Source organism: Dendrobates tinctorius, unplaced genomic scaffold, assembly GCF_039654945.1.
Source record: "Dendrobates tinctorius isolate UK_male_01 unplaced genomic scaffold, ASM3965494v1 ptg000235l, whole genome shotgun sequence".
NCBI lineage: Eukaryota > Metazoa > Chordata > Amphibia > Anura > Dendrobatidae > Dendrobates > Dendrobates tinctorius.
Window position 1 is genome coordinate 2,315,253 of NW_027361902.1, and position 19,301 is coordinate 2,334,553.

Consider the following 19,301-nt stretch of genomic DNA (forward strand, 5'->3'; position numbering starts at 1 on the left):
TGTTTTTTGAGCTTCACCGCTCTCCATAGCTAGTCACGTGAGTGATCACGTGACTGTGACGTCACACAAGGTCCTGCGGACCTTGTTAGCTTTTCTCGGCGTGCGCCGCTACCGCCTTGAGCCCAGGAGGGCGCACTGCAGAGAGGACGCCTGTCTCCGGCCGGGACAAGCGTCCGCAACCTATAGCATCAAACCCTTCTCCTCACATGGTGACATTATTCTGGACTTCATTAATATTATCGTTGTCGTTTTATTGGAACCTCCTATGCACAGGACCTGGACTGCTAAGCACCATCAGATCAAAGAAGCTAATCTCAAGGTATTTCTGATTCCTTTTTTTTATATGGACAATTTTTATTTTCCTTAGCCCTATGGTGAACTTTGCATACGTGGCATAATTTGATTTATAAAAAAAAAAAAAAAAATTCTCTTTTATTTTTCCAATTTTTGAAGTTTTTTGCAAAGAGTCAAGTAGGCGGTGCCTGACCCTCATCGCTAACTGAAGGTTGCAATCTAGGTTGGCTACTTAGTTTTCCACTTCTACTTGAGGAGTGAGTTTAGTATATTTAAAAGTCTATCTCTGAGCGCAAATATTAAAACTTTTAATTATTTATTTATTTGGAGTAATTTTGTGGTATTATCCTAATATTTTGCAGCTGAGTAGACTATAGCGCTAGCGCTGTGGCTGAGATATTTATTATTTATGCTTTCATAGTTCTGACCAGCCATAATGTAATAAATCGGGTGTTCATGTAATGCTGCATGAGCCGGTTACCAACCAGAGTGTGAAAAAGTACAGACACAGTGGGCTATTAACTGCATAAAGCATGTGAGAACTTGATACAAGGGTCCTGGTTATGAAGAAAGTTTTGAATGGGCAATACAGGGATAGTTAGATAAGTGCATTGAGGTGGTAGACCAGTCTGAAGAAATGCGTTTTTAGGGCATGCTTAAAACTGGGGGTTTTGGGGATTAATCATATTATCCTGGTTAGTGCATTCCAAAGAATCGGGGCAGCACTTGAAAAGTCTTGGAGACGGGAATGGGAGATTCGTATTATTGAGGATGTTAACCTGAGGTCATTAGTAAAACGGAGGGCATGGGTAGGGTGGTAGACTGAGACGAGGGAGGAGATGTAGGGTGGTGCTGAGCCATGGAGGGCGGTGTGGGTAATAAATTTGTACTGGATTCTGGAGTGGATAGGTAACCTGTGCAATGACTGGCACAAGGTAGAGGCATCGTTGTAACAGTTGGTGAGGAATATGATCCTGGCTGCCGTATTTAAGACAGATTGCAGAGGGGAGAGTTTGGTAAGAGGGAGACCGATTAGTAGAGTTACATTAGTCCAGACAAAAATGAATAAGAGCTACACTAAAGGCCCCGTCTCACATAGCGAGATTGCTGAAGCATCACCAATTTTGTGACGCAACAGCGACCTCGCCAGCGATCTCGTTACATGTGACACTTAGCAGCGACCAGGCCCCAGCTGCGATGTCGCTGATCATGCTCGAATGTCCTGGGCCATTTTTTGATCGCTGGTGTCCTGCTGGCCAGCATGCATCGCTGTGTTTGACACCGACGAGCGACCTCGTTAGCGACTCAGAAATCATGGACGCAGGCGGGAGTCGTCAGAATCGCTGCTGTGTGACAAGGTCCTAACGACCGCCGAGGTCGTTATACAGATCGCTGGATCGTTGCTGCGTCGTTGGGTAAATCTGCCTGTTTGGCAGCTCACTAGCGACCATTTAGCGACACACCAGTGATCCCTACCAGGTCGTATCATTGTCAGGATCGCTGGTGCGTCGATAAGTGTAACGGTACCCTAAGAGTTATTATAGATTAGAAGTTAAGAAACGGTCGAATTGTAGAAACTTTTTTGAGGTGCAGATAACAAGAGCGAGCCAGTGATCGGATGTGGGGGGTGACTACGAGCTCTGAATCAAGCATGACCCCAAGACAGCGGGCCTGTTGCTGGGGAGTAATGGTAGCACTACACACGGAAATGGCAGTGTCGGGCATAGGTAGGTTAGTGGAGGGAGGAAACACAAGGAGTTCAGTTTTTATGACCTGATCGATGTCATCAGAAGACAGATCATTTATGAGATGTTGGATGATTGAGAGCATGGAATGATTGGATGATGGAAGGATTGGAAACACAGACTAAGGACATGACCAGTATGATTGAAAGACTGAGATGATGGTATAACTGATCTCGGAAAATGATTGGGATCATAGGATGACTGAGAGGATGGTATTATTGAGATGATGGCATGACAGTTTTAGGAAAATGATTTCTCAATTGAATTTGGTGGACAAGTGTCTCTTTTCAGCCCTACTAACCAGTTGACTATGTTAAGATGAAATGATTGAGATGATGGTGATTAAGATGATCGCATGAGAGGATGGAACGATTGGATGATGAATAACTGGAAAGAGAGACTAAATGTCACAATTGCATGACTGGTATGATCAGAAGATGGAGCTGATGGCATAGTTCATCTAGGAGACTGATGGGCATCATTCTATGACAGTGAAGATGGATGGCTGCATGTTAGGCTGTTGCTCTGCGGTTCCCTTCCGGTTTATCCTTATTCTGTAAATTCTTCCTTTCCATTCTTTCTCTTGCTGATCTAATCACCATTTTCTGATGATCCTGTTCTACATACTGAGTACTGTCAGTGGGTGGAGCAGTAGGACCTACTGTTCTTACCATCTTCATTAATCGTCTTCTGTCTTCCAGGTTCTTCTGTATAATTGGATCAGATGATGGCCGCCTCCTAGTGTATAACTTGCACTCAGACCAACTGCAGTGTGATACCGAGGCTCATAGTCCTGGCCGAGTCACTAGTTTGATGTCCATCCCAGAGAACCAGTACATCATATCAGCTGGTGAGTGGCCCATACCTCGCACCTGACGTTGCATTGCTGATTACTCCAATTCTGGAGGAGACTGCTCATTCCTGCTGAGATTTGTAGATTAGTTCTTAGGTATTTGCTCTGAGACTGTGCCGATGTCTGGTTTCTGAACCTGGCAGTACGAACACGTAGATTATTGGGTACATCACCAATAATTGTATAAGTATTGATCCACACCCAGAAGTAAAATGTGAGGCTGAGCGCCGAACAGACAGCATGAATATGAGGCCTTGCTGACATGGCCTAGTTTATACAGGGGAGAAAGCCATCAACCAAGGGATAGGAGAGGATGAATGTAGCGGATAGCTCCAGTGCTTGTCAGTCTGGCTTCATGGCCTCCACTAGGGCATGTGAATGACAGCTGTGATACCCATGAACACGCATCGTAAACTGATATCAGATGTAATACCGGGTGTACTGCCTTATTTACTCCCAAGATGACAGTTCTCCTTGGACATCAATATTATATGTTGTACAATGATTCATGGATTTATTAATAACTACTTTTTGGCCTTCCTTCATAGGGTCAGATCTAACGGTGAAAGTCTGGCGACTCTACCCATACAGCAAGGAGAGCCTAGGTCTGTGCATGAGCTTCTACTGCGCTCAACCGGTAGGGCGCATGTGCTGCCTCCATTCTCAGCTCTTTGTTGCCTTTGATGACGACTCTAGCGCAACTTACACACTTGTGCAATACTGTCTGGAGACCGGGACACGGAGCGACCATTCGTCCAGCCATGACCATCAGGACCAGATAACAGGTGACAGGACTTCTTGTCTGCATATTAGTGCTCACTCACACTGGCATATAGAATCCTAGAATGATGATCCCACTACACTGTGACATCCATTCAGATTTTGTAGACGGCTATTAAGTCTCCTCTCTGTTTTTTTTCCAAGCTAAACATTCTCAGATTCCTCGTAGGACATACTGGTAACTCTTCTCTGAATTTGCTCTAGTTTTTCAATGTCTTTTTAAAATTTGGTGCCCAGAACTGTACACAGTATTCCAGATGAGGCCTGACCAAGGAGGACCAAAGGGAGATACTTACTTCACATGATCTAGACTCTGCTTCTCTTAATACATCCTAGAATGGTGCTTGCCTTTATTGCTGCTGCATCACACTGTTGACTCATGTACAGTCTGTGAGCTATTAGTATACCCAAGTCTTTTTTGCACGTGCTGTTGCTTAGTTGTAATTATCCTATTATGTAGATGTAATTTTCGTTTTTCTTGCCCAGATGTAGTATCTTGCATTTCTCCCTGTTAAATACTATTCTCTTAGTCGCTGCCCATTGTTCAAGCTTATGTTGATCATTCTGAATCCTTTCTCTCTCTTCTGTAGTGTTCGCTATACCTCCTAGCTTTGCATCGTCTGCAAATTTGATTAGTTTATCTTCAGTTCCCTTATCTAGATCATTTAGAAAAATGTTGAACAAGACTAGGACCAGGACAGAGACTTGTGCTACCCCACTTGAAACACTTTTCTAGTTGGATGTGCAACCATTTATTACCAGTTTTTGAGTATGATCACTGAGCCACCCTTTGAGTATGATCATTCAGCCAGTTATGAATCCACCAAACCATAGGCTTTTCAATCCCATACTTGGTCATTTTTTCAATAAGGATGAAATGTTTTGCTGAAGTTGAGATACTATATCTACCACATTTCCCTGATCCACCAAGTCAGTGATTCCATCACAAAAGGAAAATAGATTAGACTGGCATGACTTGTTTGCTACAAACATATGCTGGCTCTTGTTAATTACTTTATTATTTTTCCAATTCATTTTTTAAAATTTTATGATTAAAGAGGTTAACATAGATAACATATCACATATATAATATAGAGTGTAGGAAATAATTATTTGATCCGTTGCTGATTTTGTAAGTTTGCCTACTGACAAACACATGAACAGTCTATAATATTAAGAGTAGGTTAATTTTAACATTGAGAGCTAGAATTTCAAAAATAAAATCCAGAAGATCATATTGTATAAATTATATAAATGTATTTGCATTTTGCAGTGAGAAATAAGTATTTGATCGTTCTGGTAAACAAGACTTAATAGTTTGTGGCAAAACCATTGTTGGCAAGCCCGGCAGTCAGACGTTTTTTTTAGTTGATGATGAGGTTTGCGCACATATCAGGAGGAATTTTGGTCCACTCCTCTTTGCAGATCATCTCTAAATCATTAAGATTTTGAGGCTGTCGCTTGGCAACTCGGAGCTTCCACTCCCTCCATAAGGTTTCTATGGGATTAAGGTCTGGAGACTGGCTAGGCCACACCATGACCTTAATGTGCTTCTTTTTGAGTCACTCCTTTGCTGCCTTGACTGTATGTTTTGGGTTATTGTCTTGCCGGAAGACCCAGCCATGACTCATTTTTAATGTCCTGGCAGAGGGAAGGAGATTGTCACTCAGGATTTTTCGGTACAAGGCTCCATCCATTCTCCCATTGATGCGGTGAAGTAGTCCTATGCCCTTAGCAGAGAAACACCCCCAAAACATAATGTTTCCACCTCCATGCTTGACAGTGGGGACTGTGTTTTTTGGGTCATAGGCAACAGTTCTCTTCCTCCAAACACGGTGAATTGAGTTAATGCCAAACAGCTCAATTATTGTCTTATCTGACCACAGCACCTTCTCTCAATCACTCAGAATCATCCAGGTGTTCATTGGCAAACTTCAGACGGGCCTGCACATGTGCCTTCTTGAGCAGGGGGACCTTGCGGGCACTGCAGGATTTTAAACCTTTACAGCGACATGTGTTGCCAATGGTTTTTTCGGTGACTGTGGTCCCAGCTGCCTTGAGATCATTAACAAGTTCCCCCATGTAATGTTAGGTTGATCTCTCACCTTCTTTTACCTTCCTCATGATCAAGAATACCCTATGAGGTGAGATTTTGCATGGTGCCCCAAATCGATGTCGATTGACAGTCATTTTGTATTTCTTCCATTTTCTTACTATTGCACCAATAGTTGTCTCCTTCTCACCCAGCGTCTTATTGATGGTTTTGTAGCGCATTACAGTTTTGTGCAGGTCTATGATCTAGTCCCTGACATCCTTATAAAGCTCTTTGGTCTTGCCCATGTTGTAGAGGTTAGTCTGATTAATTGAGCCTGTGGACAGGAGTCTTTTATAAAGGTGACTATATAAGACAGCTGTCTTTAATGCAGGTAACGAGTTGATTAGGAGTGTCTGACTGGTCTGTAGGAGCCAGAACTCTTAATGGTTGGTAGGTTATCATATACTTATTTCTCACTGCAAAATGCAAATAAATGTATATCATTTATACAATGTGATTGTTAGGCGCTGGGATTCTCCCTCAGCACAGGAGGAATCCCAAGCCATGTCTTCTCCTGCGGTCTCCCATTCAGTCTCAGCGGATCCTGCTCAGCAGAGACGTCGGTCTCAGTGTATTGCTCAGACCCGTGCTGTGCGATTGATTGCTGCTGCCTCTCCAGGTTCAGTTATAGCAATCAACAGCAACCCGCAGATTTAACATCGCTAGCCAAACAGTATTGGCAATACACGGACGTGTTCTCCAAAAGGTAACAGAGACCCTGCCACCTCATCGCCCCTATGACTATCCTATAGACCTCTTGCCTGGTATGGAACCTCCCCGGGGACGTGTCTACACCCTTTCACTCCTGGAGATGGAGGCTATGTCCCAGTATATTAAAGAGAATTTGGCGATGGGGTTTATTAGGCAGTCAGTGTCTCCTGGGTTCTTCTTCGTTCAGAAGAAGAGTGGGGAATTACGTCCGTGTACAGACTACCGTGGTCTCAAAGCCATCACTATAAAAAAATAAATATCCTCTACCCCTCATCTCGAAACTCTTTGATAGGATATTTACTAAGCTGGATCTGCGGGGCGCGTATAATCTGATACCCGTTCGCGAAGGGGACTTATGGAAGAATGTGTTTAATACAAGAGACGGTCACTGTGAATATCTGGTGATGCCGTTTAGCCTTACTAACACCCCGGCCATCTTCCAAGACTTTCTTAATGATCTCTTTTGGGATATATTGTCCACCTCGGTTGTTGTATATCTTGGCAATATCCTCATCTATTCGCCAGATATAGATACCCACCAAAAAGATGTCTGCAAGGTCTTCGACCTCTTGCACACCAATTCTCTTTACGCCAAGTTAGAGAAGTGCGTGTTTGAGCAGGAGTCCTTGCTATATTATCTCATCCAAAGGCTTGGCTATGGATCCTGCCAAACTGAAGTCTGTGATGAACTGGCAAGAACCTCATTCCCTTAAAGCGGTGCAGTGCTTCATGGGGTTCATCAACTATTATCGCCAATTCATCCCCCACTACTCTACCTTGGTAGCTCCTTTGGTTGCTCTCACCAAAAAAGGAGCCATTGCCAGGTTGTGGTCATAAGAGGTCTCTAAGGCTTTCACGTCCGTGAAGTCACACTTTGCCAGGGCTCCTGTGTTACATTGCCCCGATGTAGATAAACCGTTCATTCTAGAGGCGGATGTCCGTTGGTGCAGGAGCAGTCCTTTACCAAAAGGATGCTTAAGGTCAGAAACATCCGTGTTTCTTTTACTCTAAGACCTTCTCACTGGTGGATTGCAACTACTCCATCGGGGATAGGGAGTTATGGCCATGAAGTTGGCTTTTTCCGAGTGACGACGTCTCCTGGAAGGGGCTCGGCACCCTTTCCAGGTGTACACTGACAAAAAACTACTATATTTACAAACGGTGCAGCGCCTGAATTCTCGCCAGGCCAGATGATTTTTATTCTTCTCCTGATTTAATTTAACCCTTCATTTCCTCACCGGGGAGAAGAATTTATGCCAGGTCCCTTGAGTCTGTACCCTCGGGCAAGACTCTGGTACCACCTAACTTGCGACCGGAGGTTCTCGCCTGGGCCTACTCTTCCTGGGTGGGTAGACACTTCAGAGTCAAAAGGATGTCTGAGCTCCTGGCGAAGTCATATTGGTGGTCGGGAATGGCGTGCGACGTAAGGGACTATGTTCAGGCATATGTGTTTCCTGTACCAGAAATTGGCCTGTTGTAGCTGCGGTCAGTGGCACATAGACCCTGGGAGATGGTCGGGATGGACTTCATTGTGGGTTTGCCTAAGTCCTGCAATAATACGGTCATCTGGGTTGTTACCGACCTTTTCTTCAAGATGGTACACTTAGTTCCCCTCCCGTGTGTACCATCGGCACAGGCCTTGGCTGTGTTTTTCATTAAGCACGTCTTCCGCTTACACGGCATGTCAGACAAGATAGATAGCGACCAGGGTCCTCAGTTCGCTTCTCCGTTCTGTAGAGAGCTTTGTCGGCTACTCAGCATTGAGCTCAATCTCTTTTCAGCATACCATCCCGAGACGAACGGATTGGTGGAGAAGGCCAATCAGACTCTGGTCACGTACTTGCAGCATTTTGTCTCGGCCAGCCAGGATGACTGGACATCCTTATTACCTTGGGCAGAGCTCGCCCTTAATGATGCCGTTGTTGACTCTACTGGGCAGACACCTTTCCTCCTTAATTATGGTCAGCATCCGCGCGTTCTTGTGCTCATGCCCGTTTCATCTACCGACTCCAGAATGGTGGACTGGGCTGTGGAAGCGCGTGACATTTGGGACACACTCGGGAGGTCATTCAGGTGTCTAAGGAGAGCATGAGGTTCTCCGCCGATGCACATTGTCGCCCCGCTCTCATCTTCACTCCTGGTGATTTAGTGTGGCTCTCAGCCTGTAACATCAGGCTGTGTGTTGAGACCACTAAATTTGCTCCTCGCTACTTCGGTCCTTTCAAGGTCCTCGAGCAGGTGAATCCTGTGATCTGTCGCATGTCCCTTCCACCCCGCCTTGGTATCATGGACGCCTTTTACGTTTCCCTCCTGAAACCCGTTTATATATCTCGGTTTTCTGAGTCATCTGCCGAGACGTTGGGTACGTCTTCGGACGATTTTGAGGTGAACGTGATTGTCGATTCCAAGGTGGTACGCGGCAAAAATTTTTATTTGGTTGACTGGAAGTGTCATGGTCTGGAAGATAGGACCTGGGAGCCGCTTGAGCACATTCGTGCGCCTCAGCTGATTGCGGCATTTAAGCGTAGCGAGGCTCGCGGGGGGTGGCCCTAGGAGGGGGGGTAATGTTAGGCATTCTCCCTCTGCACAGGAGGAATCCCAAGCCGTCTTCTCCTGTGGTCTCCCATTCATTCTCAGCTGCAGCGGATCCTGCTCAGCGGAGACGTCGGTCTCAATGTATTGCTCAGACCCGTGGTGTGCGATTGATTGCTGCTGCCTCTCCAGGTTCAGCTATAGCAATCAACAGCAAACAGCAGAAAGCATTCATTCCTGAGATTAAGTCCAGGTTTCACCTTACTGACCTCTCATTGGTGGTCAGTGGTCAGCTGCTCAGGTCCTCAAGCAAGCCCGGATTGATCCACTAGCAAGGTCCTGGCAGACTGAGATCTATAAAAGGATCTCACAGCCGCACGGCCGTGTGCTAGTATAGACCATGTGGTGTGTGTGTGTTGTATGCACGTATGACTGACTCATTATGAAACCCCTACCCTTGGTATGCATGAGTTGTTCAGCCCTGCCAGGCAGTGCCTAGGCTGATAGTGTAGGTAGGAGGCAGTGTCAGTGCCTAGTGTCAGCGCCAAGTAGTGGCATCACTTGTGTGACACCGTGCGCATTGCGGGTCTGGTCAGACTCGAATCCCCGCGTCCTAGGGGTTGAGCCTAGAGACCTCACTCACGCTATATCAGCTAAGCCCTGTGACGTTTAACAGGGAACAGTGTTCTATTACGTAGTTGATGCAGCTCTGTGAAGTAACAGAGTCCACCGCGGTTCACACCGGGTGACATCTAACCCGCGTGTTTTCGATGTTCAGCCGCCATCTTGTTCCGCCATTGCTTAGCTGCAAGTTGCATCTCTGCACGGTGGACCCCGGGTTGTGAACGCACCTGATTATTATATTTCATTTGGTGCGTTCCGCCAACCCTAACCGTGATTTTCTGGATTTTATTTATTGATATTCTAGCTCTAAATTTTAAGATTAACCTACCTTTAAAATTATAGACTGTTCATGTCTTTGACAGTGGGCAATCTTACAAAATCAGCAAGGGGTCAAATACTTATTTCCCCCCCTGTACAAACAGAAATCAGTAAAGGCCCCTTTACATTTAGCGTTGCACCAGCGATCCCGACAACGATATGACCCGGTCAGGATCGCTGGTGCATTGCTAAATGATCGCTAGTGAGCTGCCACACAGGCAGATCTCACAGCGATGCACCAGCGATCCTGACAACGATATGACCCGGTCAGGATCGCTGGTGCATCGCTAAATGATCGCTAGTGAGCTGCCACACAGGCAGATCTCACAGCGATGCACCAGCGATCCCGACAACGATATGACCCGGTCAGGATCGCTGGTGCATCGCTAAATGATCGCTAGTGAGCTGCCACACAGGCAGATCTCACAGCGATGCACCAGCGATCCCGACAACGATATGACCCGGTCAGGATCGCTGGTGCATCGCTAAATGATCGCTAGTGAGCTGCCACACAGGCAGATCTCACAGCGATGCACCAGCGATCCCGACAACGATATGACCCGGTCAGGATCGCTGGTGCATCGCTAAGTGGTCGCTAGTGAGCCGCCACACAGGCAGATCTCACAGCGAGGCAGCAGCGATACAGCGGACGATACTTACCTTGCAGACGCAGCGATCCTGACGTCCTCTGTCCGCGTCCACGCGTCGCTCGTCGGCGCCAGCAGGAAGCAGCCGACGAGAAATGGAGCTGCGCGATCAGCGACAGACAGCGGGGGAGCCGGTCGGAGGTAAGTATCACACATAGCGATATCGCTATGTGTAAAGGCCCCTTAAGTGATATAAAATCTGATAAGTAACTGATTAGGGTAGATATCACAACAGCTGAAACCAAGGACACGTTGCTTGTAATTAGTTAGCACAGATAAGGAGTGTGATAGAAAGGTTGGAAAGAAAGACGCTAGGGACTATAGACATGAGGCAGACCATGAGAACCAGACTAGACCACAAGCATATATGTAGCACTGTGGGGGGTGATGTCCCCTCATCAGTCACAGGTTGTATGGTTTATATAGATTATCGGGGTATGGAGGCAAGCTTAGTCTCGGTTACGTGACCTAAATGAAGACGGAGAGGATTCCCAGTGGTTTCCCAGTGGCGCCATTTGGCAGCAGTTGCAGTCATTTCAGCTTGTGTTGCGCTATCATTCTCTCCATGAACTGTGGCTATCTCTGCAAACCATTCTTTGTCACTTACTTCTCAGCACATGACGTGGGGTGCGGCTGTAGGGGTTAATTTATCTCCTCTCACTCAATCCAGCCCTCAACCTCTGTTTTAGGCTATCACACCCTGACACAGTCTGCACACCCTGATACTTAGCAAGCTGCCACCACTCATCAAACACACTGGGTGACGACGAGTCCCCAAAATATGCTTCTTACGGACAATCAGAAGGTCACGCGCTCTCTCAAGAGCTATAGATTCTTTTCACCGCATACAAGGGCCAAACTTATTAAAGATTGTAAGATTAAATGTAAAAATATGCAATGCTTACAATCTATAAAAGGTAAAAATAAAGCAATACACAAATATGAGACAGGGTTATCTGAATGTTTCCGTCTGCCGTTATCTTCCAGTTTCCTTGAGGGAAGGAGAAGGGAATTATGGATCTCATCAGCCTCTTGGGCCGCCTCACATGTGAACATTTCTCTGTGCCGTCCAGCGTTTTATAGTCCTGACCGTAGACTCATACTTCCAGGATGACCCAAATTGGCCCTTTTACTAGATGCTGTTTGTGAGTGGACGATGGGCAAACAGTGGCATCTCAGATATCCGGTGTCTCCCTATACACACAATCGGAAATATCCTCTCCTATCTGCAAACCGTTTTCTAACCCCCTTGAAGCTCAGAATTCAGGAGCAAAGGTGTCAGGTTTGAGTTTGTGCTTACAATACTGGTATGTCCAATTTCACCCTTTTGTCACCTAAATGTAGCTCTACTGCTGTTTTGCTTTCCCTTCCTGATTCTATATTACCGTCATAGAACAAGGCAGCTTCAGGACAATTGGGGACGGTTATCTCTGTCATCTCCTGAGTGGCTCTGAGGACTCCCTTCCAAAAGACCGCCAAAACCGGACCTGACCACCAGATGTGAGACATTGCACCCTTGTGTGCCCTGCAACGCCAAAACATCTGGGAATCATTTGTGCAGGGCAGAGGGACTCAGGATCATCTTGAGGCAATTTTATAGCTTGTTCCCTGGGATTAGTGAGACAAGTGAAAACATTTGTTCCATTGTTCTCTTGTAAATGTTCTCTGAAGGTCCTACAGAAAGATGGAAGTGACTCCAGATCTGATCTTACCAGTAATTTATAGATATTTGAGATGGTATGCAGAGGACCAGAGGAGTACATCCTTTCAAAGGGGACAGAGATCGTGCAAATTCCATACGTCAAGGGAGGATAAAAAGTGCCAAAGTTGAGCATATTCATAATTGTGGCGGATCTTTAGAGCATGACCCTCTAAAATAATAGAGGTTGGCAACAACACGCCCTTTGGGGCCACCTGGAACACGTAGCAGGGTTTTCTTTTAGTATGAACTGCGTAGTCTCAGTTCTTGGCATCATTGGTGCACAGGGGTCAATCAGAATACCGCTTACCCATGGAGTATGCATTATTTTGAGCATTTTCATGATGCTATATGATACAGAAATATTCTTCCTCGGTAAAGAGGTCCAGGTCCAAGGCAAGGTGACAACTGGTACAGAGCAAATGTCATGTGCTATGCAGACGCAGAGCTTTGATTTAAAATAGTGTAGTAAATCGAGAATCCTCTCATCGCAGACGCTAGATAATATCGGTGACAGTCAGATAGACCTACGCCCCCAGCATCTTTTGGACAAACCAGAACATTTCTCCAGAACCTTGCACGTCCTGTCAACCTAGCAAATTGACCAACTTTGTGTTGAATTTTGCTCCAGATAATAATAATAATTGTTATTTCTATAGCGCCGCCATATTCCGCAGCACTTTACATTTCAGAGGGGATTTGTACAGACAATAGACATTACAGCATAACAATAATCACATAGACCATAACAGATACCAAGAGGAGTGAGGGCCCTGCTCACAAGCTTACAGTCTATGAGGAAAGAGGGAGACACGAAAGGTGGGTGATAACAATTGCCCTGATTGTATGGACCAGCCATAATGTTAAGTGTGTAACAGTACAGACACAGAGGGCTAATGGATGCATAAAGCATGTGGGAACATGATGCGGGGAACCTGGTTATGGTAAAACTTTTGACTGTGCCTCACAGGGATAGATTAGGTTAATGTGTTGAGGCGATAGGCCAGTCTGAATAAATGCGTTTTCAGGGCACGCTTAAAATTGTGGGGATTGGGGACTAATCGTATTGACCTGGGAAGTGCATTCCAAAGAATTGCCGCAGCACATGTAAAGAGTTGTAGACGGGAGTGGGAGGTTCTGATTATTGAGGATGCTAACCTCAGGTCATCAGCAGAACGGAGGGCGCGGGTAGGGTGGTATACTGAAACAAGGGAGGAGATGTAGGGTGGTGCTGAGCCATGGAGGGCTTTGTGGGTGAGGGTAATAAGTTTATACTGAATTCTGGAGTGGATGGGTAGCCAGTGTAATGACTGGCACAAGGTAGAGGCATCGGTGTAACGATTGGTGAGGAATATGATCCTGGCTGCAGCATTCAAGACAAATTGGAGAGGGGATAGTTTGGTAAGAGGGAGACCGATTAGAAGAGAGTTACAATAGTCCAGACGAGAATGAATAAGAGAAACAGTAAGAGTTTTTGCGGAATCAAAAGTAAGAATTCTAGAAATGTTTTTGAGGTGCAGATGACAAGAGCGAGCCAGTCATCGAATGTGGGGGGCAAAGGAAAGCTCGGAGTCAAGTATGACCTCAAGACAGCGGGCATGTTGCTGGGGAGTAATAGTGGAACCACACACAGAAACGGCAATGTCGGGTATAGGTACATTAGTAGAGGGAGGAAATACAAGGAGTTCAGTCTTTGACAGGTTCAGTTTCAGATATAGTGAGGACATGATGTTAGACACAGCGTTTAGACAATCGCCGGTGTTTTCTAGAAAGGCTGGCGTGATGTCAGGAGAAGAAGCGTATAATTGGGTGTCGTCAGCATAGAGATGGTACTGGAAACCAAATCTACTGATTGATAGACCAATAGGGGCAGTGTACAAAGAGGATAGAGATAGAGGAGGATATGTACAGGGATGACCTGCAGTAAGTATAATAGTCTGGGTAAGACTGTCATTTTAATGTTATTCACTCTGAAAAAACACGAGAATTCTCCCTGGTTCCATGAAGCGAGATCCTCCTTGAGTCTGGACAAAAATCTTTGGATGTTAAGAGAAAATACCTTGGAGAGGTCAGAGGGGAGATGAGTGCCCCAGTATTTAATACTATTGTTTGAGGGCCATTTAAAGGCAAAATTGGATTTTGGTTTATTCATCATAGTTGGAGATAAAGATATGTTTAAAGCTTCTAGATCTTTAATTATTTCTGTATTTATCTTCTTAAGAGGAACATATTGACAGGGTTATCTAAATTTAAAGTTGAGGAGGTTATATAGTTTAGAGTTAAAAAGATTGAAACACGTCTGCAGTTCAGGGGTCGTACGTACCAATTTCTCTTGTGCGTTCTTGATGCATAGAATCATAGAATGGTAGAGTTGGAAGGGACCTCCTGGGCCATCTGGTCCCACCCCCTGCTCAAAGCAGGATTCGCTAAATCATCCCAGACAGATGTTAAAAAAAAACATTCTGTTAGTTGCTGCCCACTGCTCCAGTTTATTTATATATTTTTGAATCTTCTCTCTCCTCTAGTATTAGATATCCCGCCTAGCTTTGTGTCATCAGAAAATTTAATCAGTTTACCCTCAATTCCTTCATCTAAATCGTTGATAAAGATGTTGAACAATACAGGGCCCAGGACAGAGCCCTGTGGTACCCCACTTGAGACATTCTTCCATCTGGATGTGCAGCCATTTACTACCACTCTTTGGGTCCGATCACCAATCCAGTTATGAATCCACCTAACAGTTGCCTTGTCCATTCCATACTTAGCCATTTTTTCAATAAGGATGGTGTGAGATACTTTGCTGAAGTCAAGATATACTATATCTACAGCATTTCCTTGATCCACCCAGTCAGTGATTCTGTCATAGAAGGTGTTAGGCGTCAAGTTCCCGCCACTGCACAGGGGGAATCTCAAGCCATGTCCTCTGCGGTCTCCCATTCTTCTGCAGCCACAGAGGTTGCTGCTCAGCAGAGACGTCAGTCCCAGCGTCTTGCTCAGGCTAATGCAATGCTTCTGGTTGCTGCTGCCGCCCCAGGTTCACCAATAGCATCCAGCATTAGTCAGCGGCAAGCAGACACTCCTGGGACTAAGTCCTGCTTTTCTCTATCTGAGCATGCTCATGAAACGACCGCTCATTGGTGGTCAGAGGTCACATGCTCAGGTCCTCAAGCAGCTCGGACTGGGCCATCAGCAAGGTCCCAGAAGGCTGCGTTTATAAAAGGATAGACAATGTGGAGTGAGTGTTATATGCACGTATGAATGTCTCTGGTGACTGACTCATTATGAAACCCCTACCCTTGGTACGCATGTGTTGATCAGCCTTGCCGGTTAGTGCCTTGGCTGATAGTGCAGGTAGGAGGCAGAGTCAGGGCCTAGCTTCAGCGCCAAGTAGTGGCTTTGCCTGTATGCCACTGTGTATTTGGTCTGCTCTCCACAGTAGCCAGCGTCTATTAGTGGCGTTCGCAGGTGCGACGCCTAGTGGGTCTAGAGAGGCTCTTACCCTGAGTCTTGTGATCATCCACTAGCGCTGACTCAGCTGTGCCCTGTGACAGTCAACAGGGCACGGCATCTGTGTTATGCAGTACCGTGGCTCTGTGACGCAACAGAGTCCATAACTACTATATACTGGGTGGTGTTTAACCCACGTGTGTCCTGTGCGATACCGCCATTTAGTGTCCACTATTACCAAGCAGTAGTTAACATTTCTGCACGGTGGACCCCGGGCTGCGAACACACCTTATTACCATCTTTATATTATTTGGTGCGTTCCGCCAGCCCTAACAGAAGGAAATTAAGTTAGTCTGACATGACTTATTAGTTACAAACCCATGCTGACTCTTAATCACTTCATTCTTATCCAGGTACTTAATACATGTTTAATAATTTGTTCAAATTTGTTCAAAGATCTTTACTGGTATAGAAGTCAGACTCACCGGCCTATGGTTCCCTGGTTCCACCTTTTCCTTTTTGAAGATAGGAACAACATTTGCTCTTCTCCAATCTTTTGGGACTTCTCCTGTTCTCCAAAAATTTTCAAAGATTATGGAGAGGGGTTCAAAAATGTCTTCTGCGATCTCCTTCAGTACTCTGGGGGGTAATTCATCTGGGGAATTGAATTCATTTATGTTAGCTAAGTGTTTCCTCACTATCTATCTGCTTATAAATATCCTGGATTCTTCTATTCCTTTAATAGGACAGTGAAGATCAGTTGATGTTACATTTCATCATTTTCGTTCTGTATAAGTCCTATAACATTTTTACTTTTCTTTTACTTTGGGCTTATCCCCAAAATCCTATTTTATTGCTTTTGATGTCTCTTGCAAGCCTCAATTCATTGTCAGCTTTAGATAATCTGATTTGTGCCCTGCAGGTTCTGCAGACAGCATTATATTCTTCTTTAGATATGCCTCCCTCTGTCCATTTGATAAACATTTCTTTCTTCCTTTTTAGCATATGTTTAAGTTCTGTGTTCATCCATCATAGTTTCCTTAAATGCTACCTATTCTTCCCTCTTTTCGGAATTGTTAACGATTGTCCTTTGAGAATCTCATTTTTCAAGATTTCCCATCCTTCCTGGACATTTTTGTCCCTAAGGATATCCAGCCATTGGATCCCTCCAATTCTCTTTCTGAGTCCCTTAAAATCTGCCTTTCTGAAATCTAACCTTGACGTCTGAGTCTTCACAGGTCTTCCTCCTCTAGTTATCCAAAATTCTAAAATAGCATGGTCGCTACCTCCTAGGGTCCCAGCCACTTTTACCTTCTTAACCATTTCCTCCCTGTTTATAAGGATTAGATCCAAGGTAGCAGATCCCCTTGTTTTCTCCCTTACCTTTTGGAAGATAAAGTTGTCAGCAAGAGAGGATAAGAATTTCCTTGACCTGTTAGTTTTGCCTGAGAGAGATTCCCAACAAATGTCAGGATAGATGAAATCTCCCATGACAACCATGTCATATTTTTTGGAGAACTTGGCCATTTGATGCATAAAGAGTTCATCCATATCTTCAACTTGCACAGGCGGCCTGTAGTAAATGCCTACAATGGTGTCCTTTCCATTGTTCTGTCCTTGTATTCTTACCCAAACAGTTTCCACAGAACTCCCAGTCTCTGAAGCTTGGATCTCTGTGCAGATATACGCATTTCTAACACACAATGCGACACTTCCTCCTCGTTTATCAAGTCTGTTTCTAGCAAATAAGTTGTATCCTTCTAGTCTTGTATTCCAATCATGTGTATTGTCCCACCAAGTTTCAATGATTCCAATGTCATCATATTTCTTTTCCTGTGTTAGTAGTTCCAATTCTCCTTGTTTGTTGCCCATGCTTTGTGCATTAGTATAGAAACATTTTAAATTTTATTCACTTTTGATGTATAAAAATGGATGCTATACAGATGACAATACAAATGGAAAATCGTCTTTTTCTGGATGAAAATCATGAGCATCACATAAGCATCTGCTTTTTATAAAGTGATAAAATTAATATTATGCAGAATTAAAGGGTGATCCGAAACCAAAGATGACTTTCATACTATACTCGAGTATAAGCCGACACCCCCCTAATTTTGCCACAAAAAACTGGGAAAACTTATTGACTCGAGTATAAGCCTAGTATAGGAAATGCAGCAGCTACTGGTAAATTTCAAAAATAAAAATAGATACCAATAAAAGTAAAATTAATTGAGACATCAGTAGGTTAAATGTTTTTGAATATCCATATTGAATCAGGAGCCCCATATAATGCTTCATACAGTTTATGATGGCCCCAGAAGATGCTCCATACAAAATACACCCCATATAATGCTTAACAATGGTTAATAATGGCCCCATAAGATGCTCCATAGAATAATATGCCCCATATGCTGCTTCATAAAGGTTATGGCCCCATAAAATGCTCCATAAAGGTTATGGACCCATAAGATGCTCCATAGAATATGCCCCATATGCTGCTCCATAAAGGTTATGGCCCCATAAGATGCTCCATAGAATATGCCCCATATGCTGCTCCATAAAGGTTATGGCCCCATAAGATGCTCCATAGAATATGCCCCATATGCTGCTCCATAAAGGTTATGGCGCCATAAGATGCTCCATAGAATATGCCCCATATGCTGCTCCATAAAGGTTATGGCCCCATAAGATGCTCAAAAAAAAATAACATACCTCTCGTCGCTGGGGGCAGGTTCCGGTTGTCACGGTCCCTCCTGCTGCCCGTTCCATTGCGCGCACCTCCCGCCGCTTTCCTCCTGCCCGGCACGTCCCCGCGCCCGGCTTCCAGGTGTCTCGGCATCAGGCGCCTGCGCACTGTGTGGATCCTGGCGCTCAGGCCCCTGGGAGCGCTGACGCGGTGGCGCCGCCCCCAACATAGCGGCGCCCACCGACTACTTAGGATCGGCGTCAGGCCAGGTAAGACGCCTGACTATCGATCGGTGTCGCTGTCTCCTTGTCAGCCCTCGTGGTGTCCCAGGCCTTGCCTCATTTCTTTGCCTCTTGTTACGCTACCCCTTGTAGCTCTCTCCCTGCACCTTCTGCCTTCCCTTGCCCGCCTTACGCTCCAGTGCCTTGCCTGTCCTGCCTCCCTCTCTACCTGCCTTGTGTTCATACTTCCTTTGTTCTCCTGTCATCTGCCATGTCTCCCATTCAGTATTTTACCTGTGCCTTACTCTCTATTGCAGCCTCCAGCCTTACCATCCTCTGTGCCCTGTACGCTGACCATTCTCCGTGGTCCCCAAGGTCCTTTTGTGCCAATCAGCTGGGATTCTTCTGTGTCTCCTTTTCAGCCTTGGCCCAGTCACCACTTTGGTTCCGGCTGTCGCGGTCCTACCCTCCATGGACCTGCCCCTAACACTCCCTGTATAGGGGGTGGCCTCACCTGGGCCGCTCGCCCTCGGGGGCTCTGGAGCCGTGACCCAGAGGGCCCACTTCCGGGTTTTTCCTACATCTCCACTCTGTAACAGAAACCGTAACAGCATAGTCAGGCCATGGACCCCGCCGGAGCTACGGCTGC

At 45.5% G+C, this 19,301-nt stretch overlaps 1 protein-coding gene across 1 annotated transcript in view; it reads left to right on the forward strand.

Annotated features, from left to right (window-relative positions):
* WDR97 (WD repeat domain 97) overlaps positions 1-19,301 on the forward strand; it is an 850,927-nt gene that overhangs the window by 27,277 nt on the left and 804,349 nt on the right. Inside the window, exons 4-5 of the mRNA XM_073556560.1 lie at positions 2,741-2,889; positions 3,441-3,677. Coding sequence (XP_073412661.1) covers positions 2,741-2,889; positions 3,441-3,677 — 386 coding nt within the window. The remainder of the gene's footprint in view (positions 1-2,740; positions 2,890-3,440; positions 3,678-19,301) is intronic.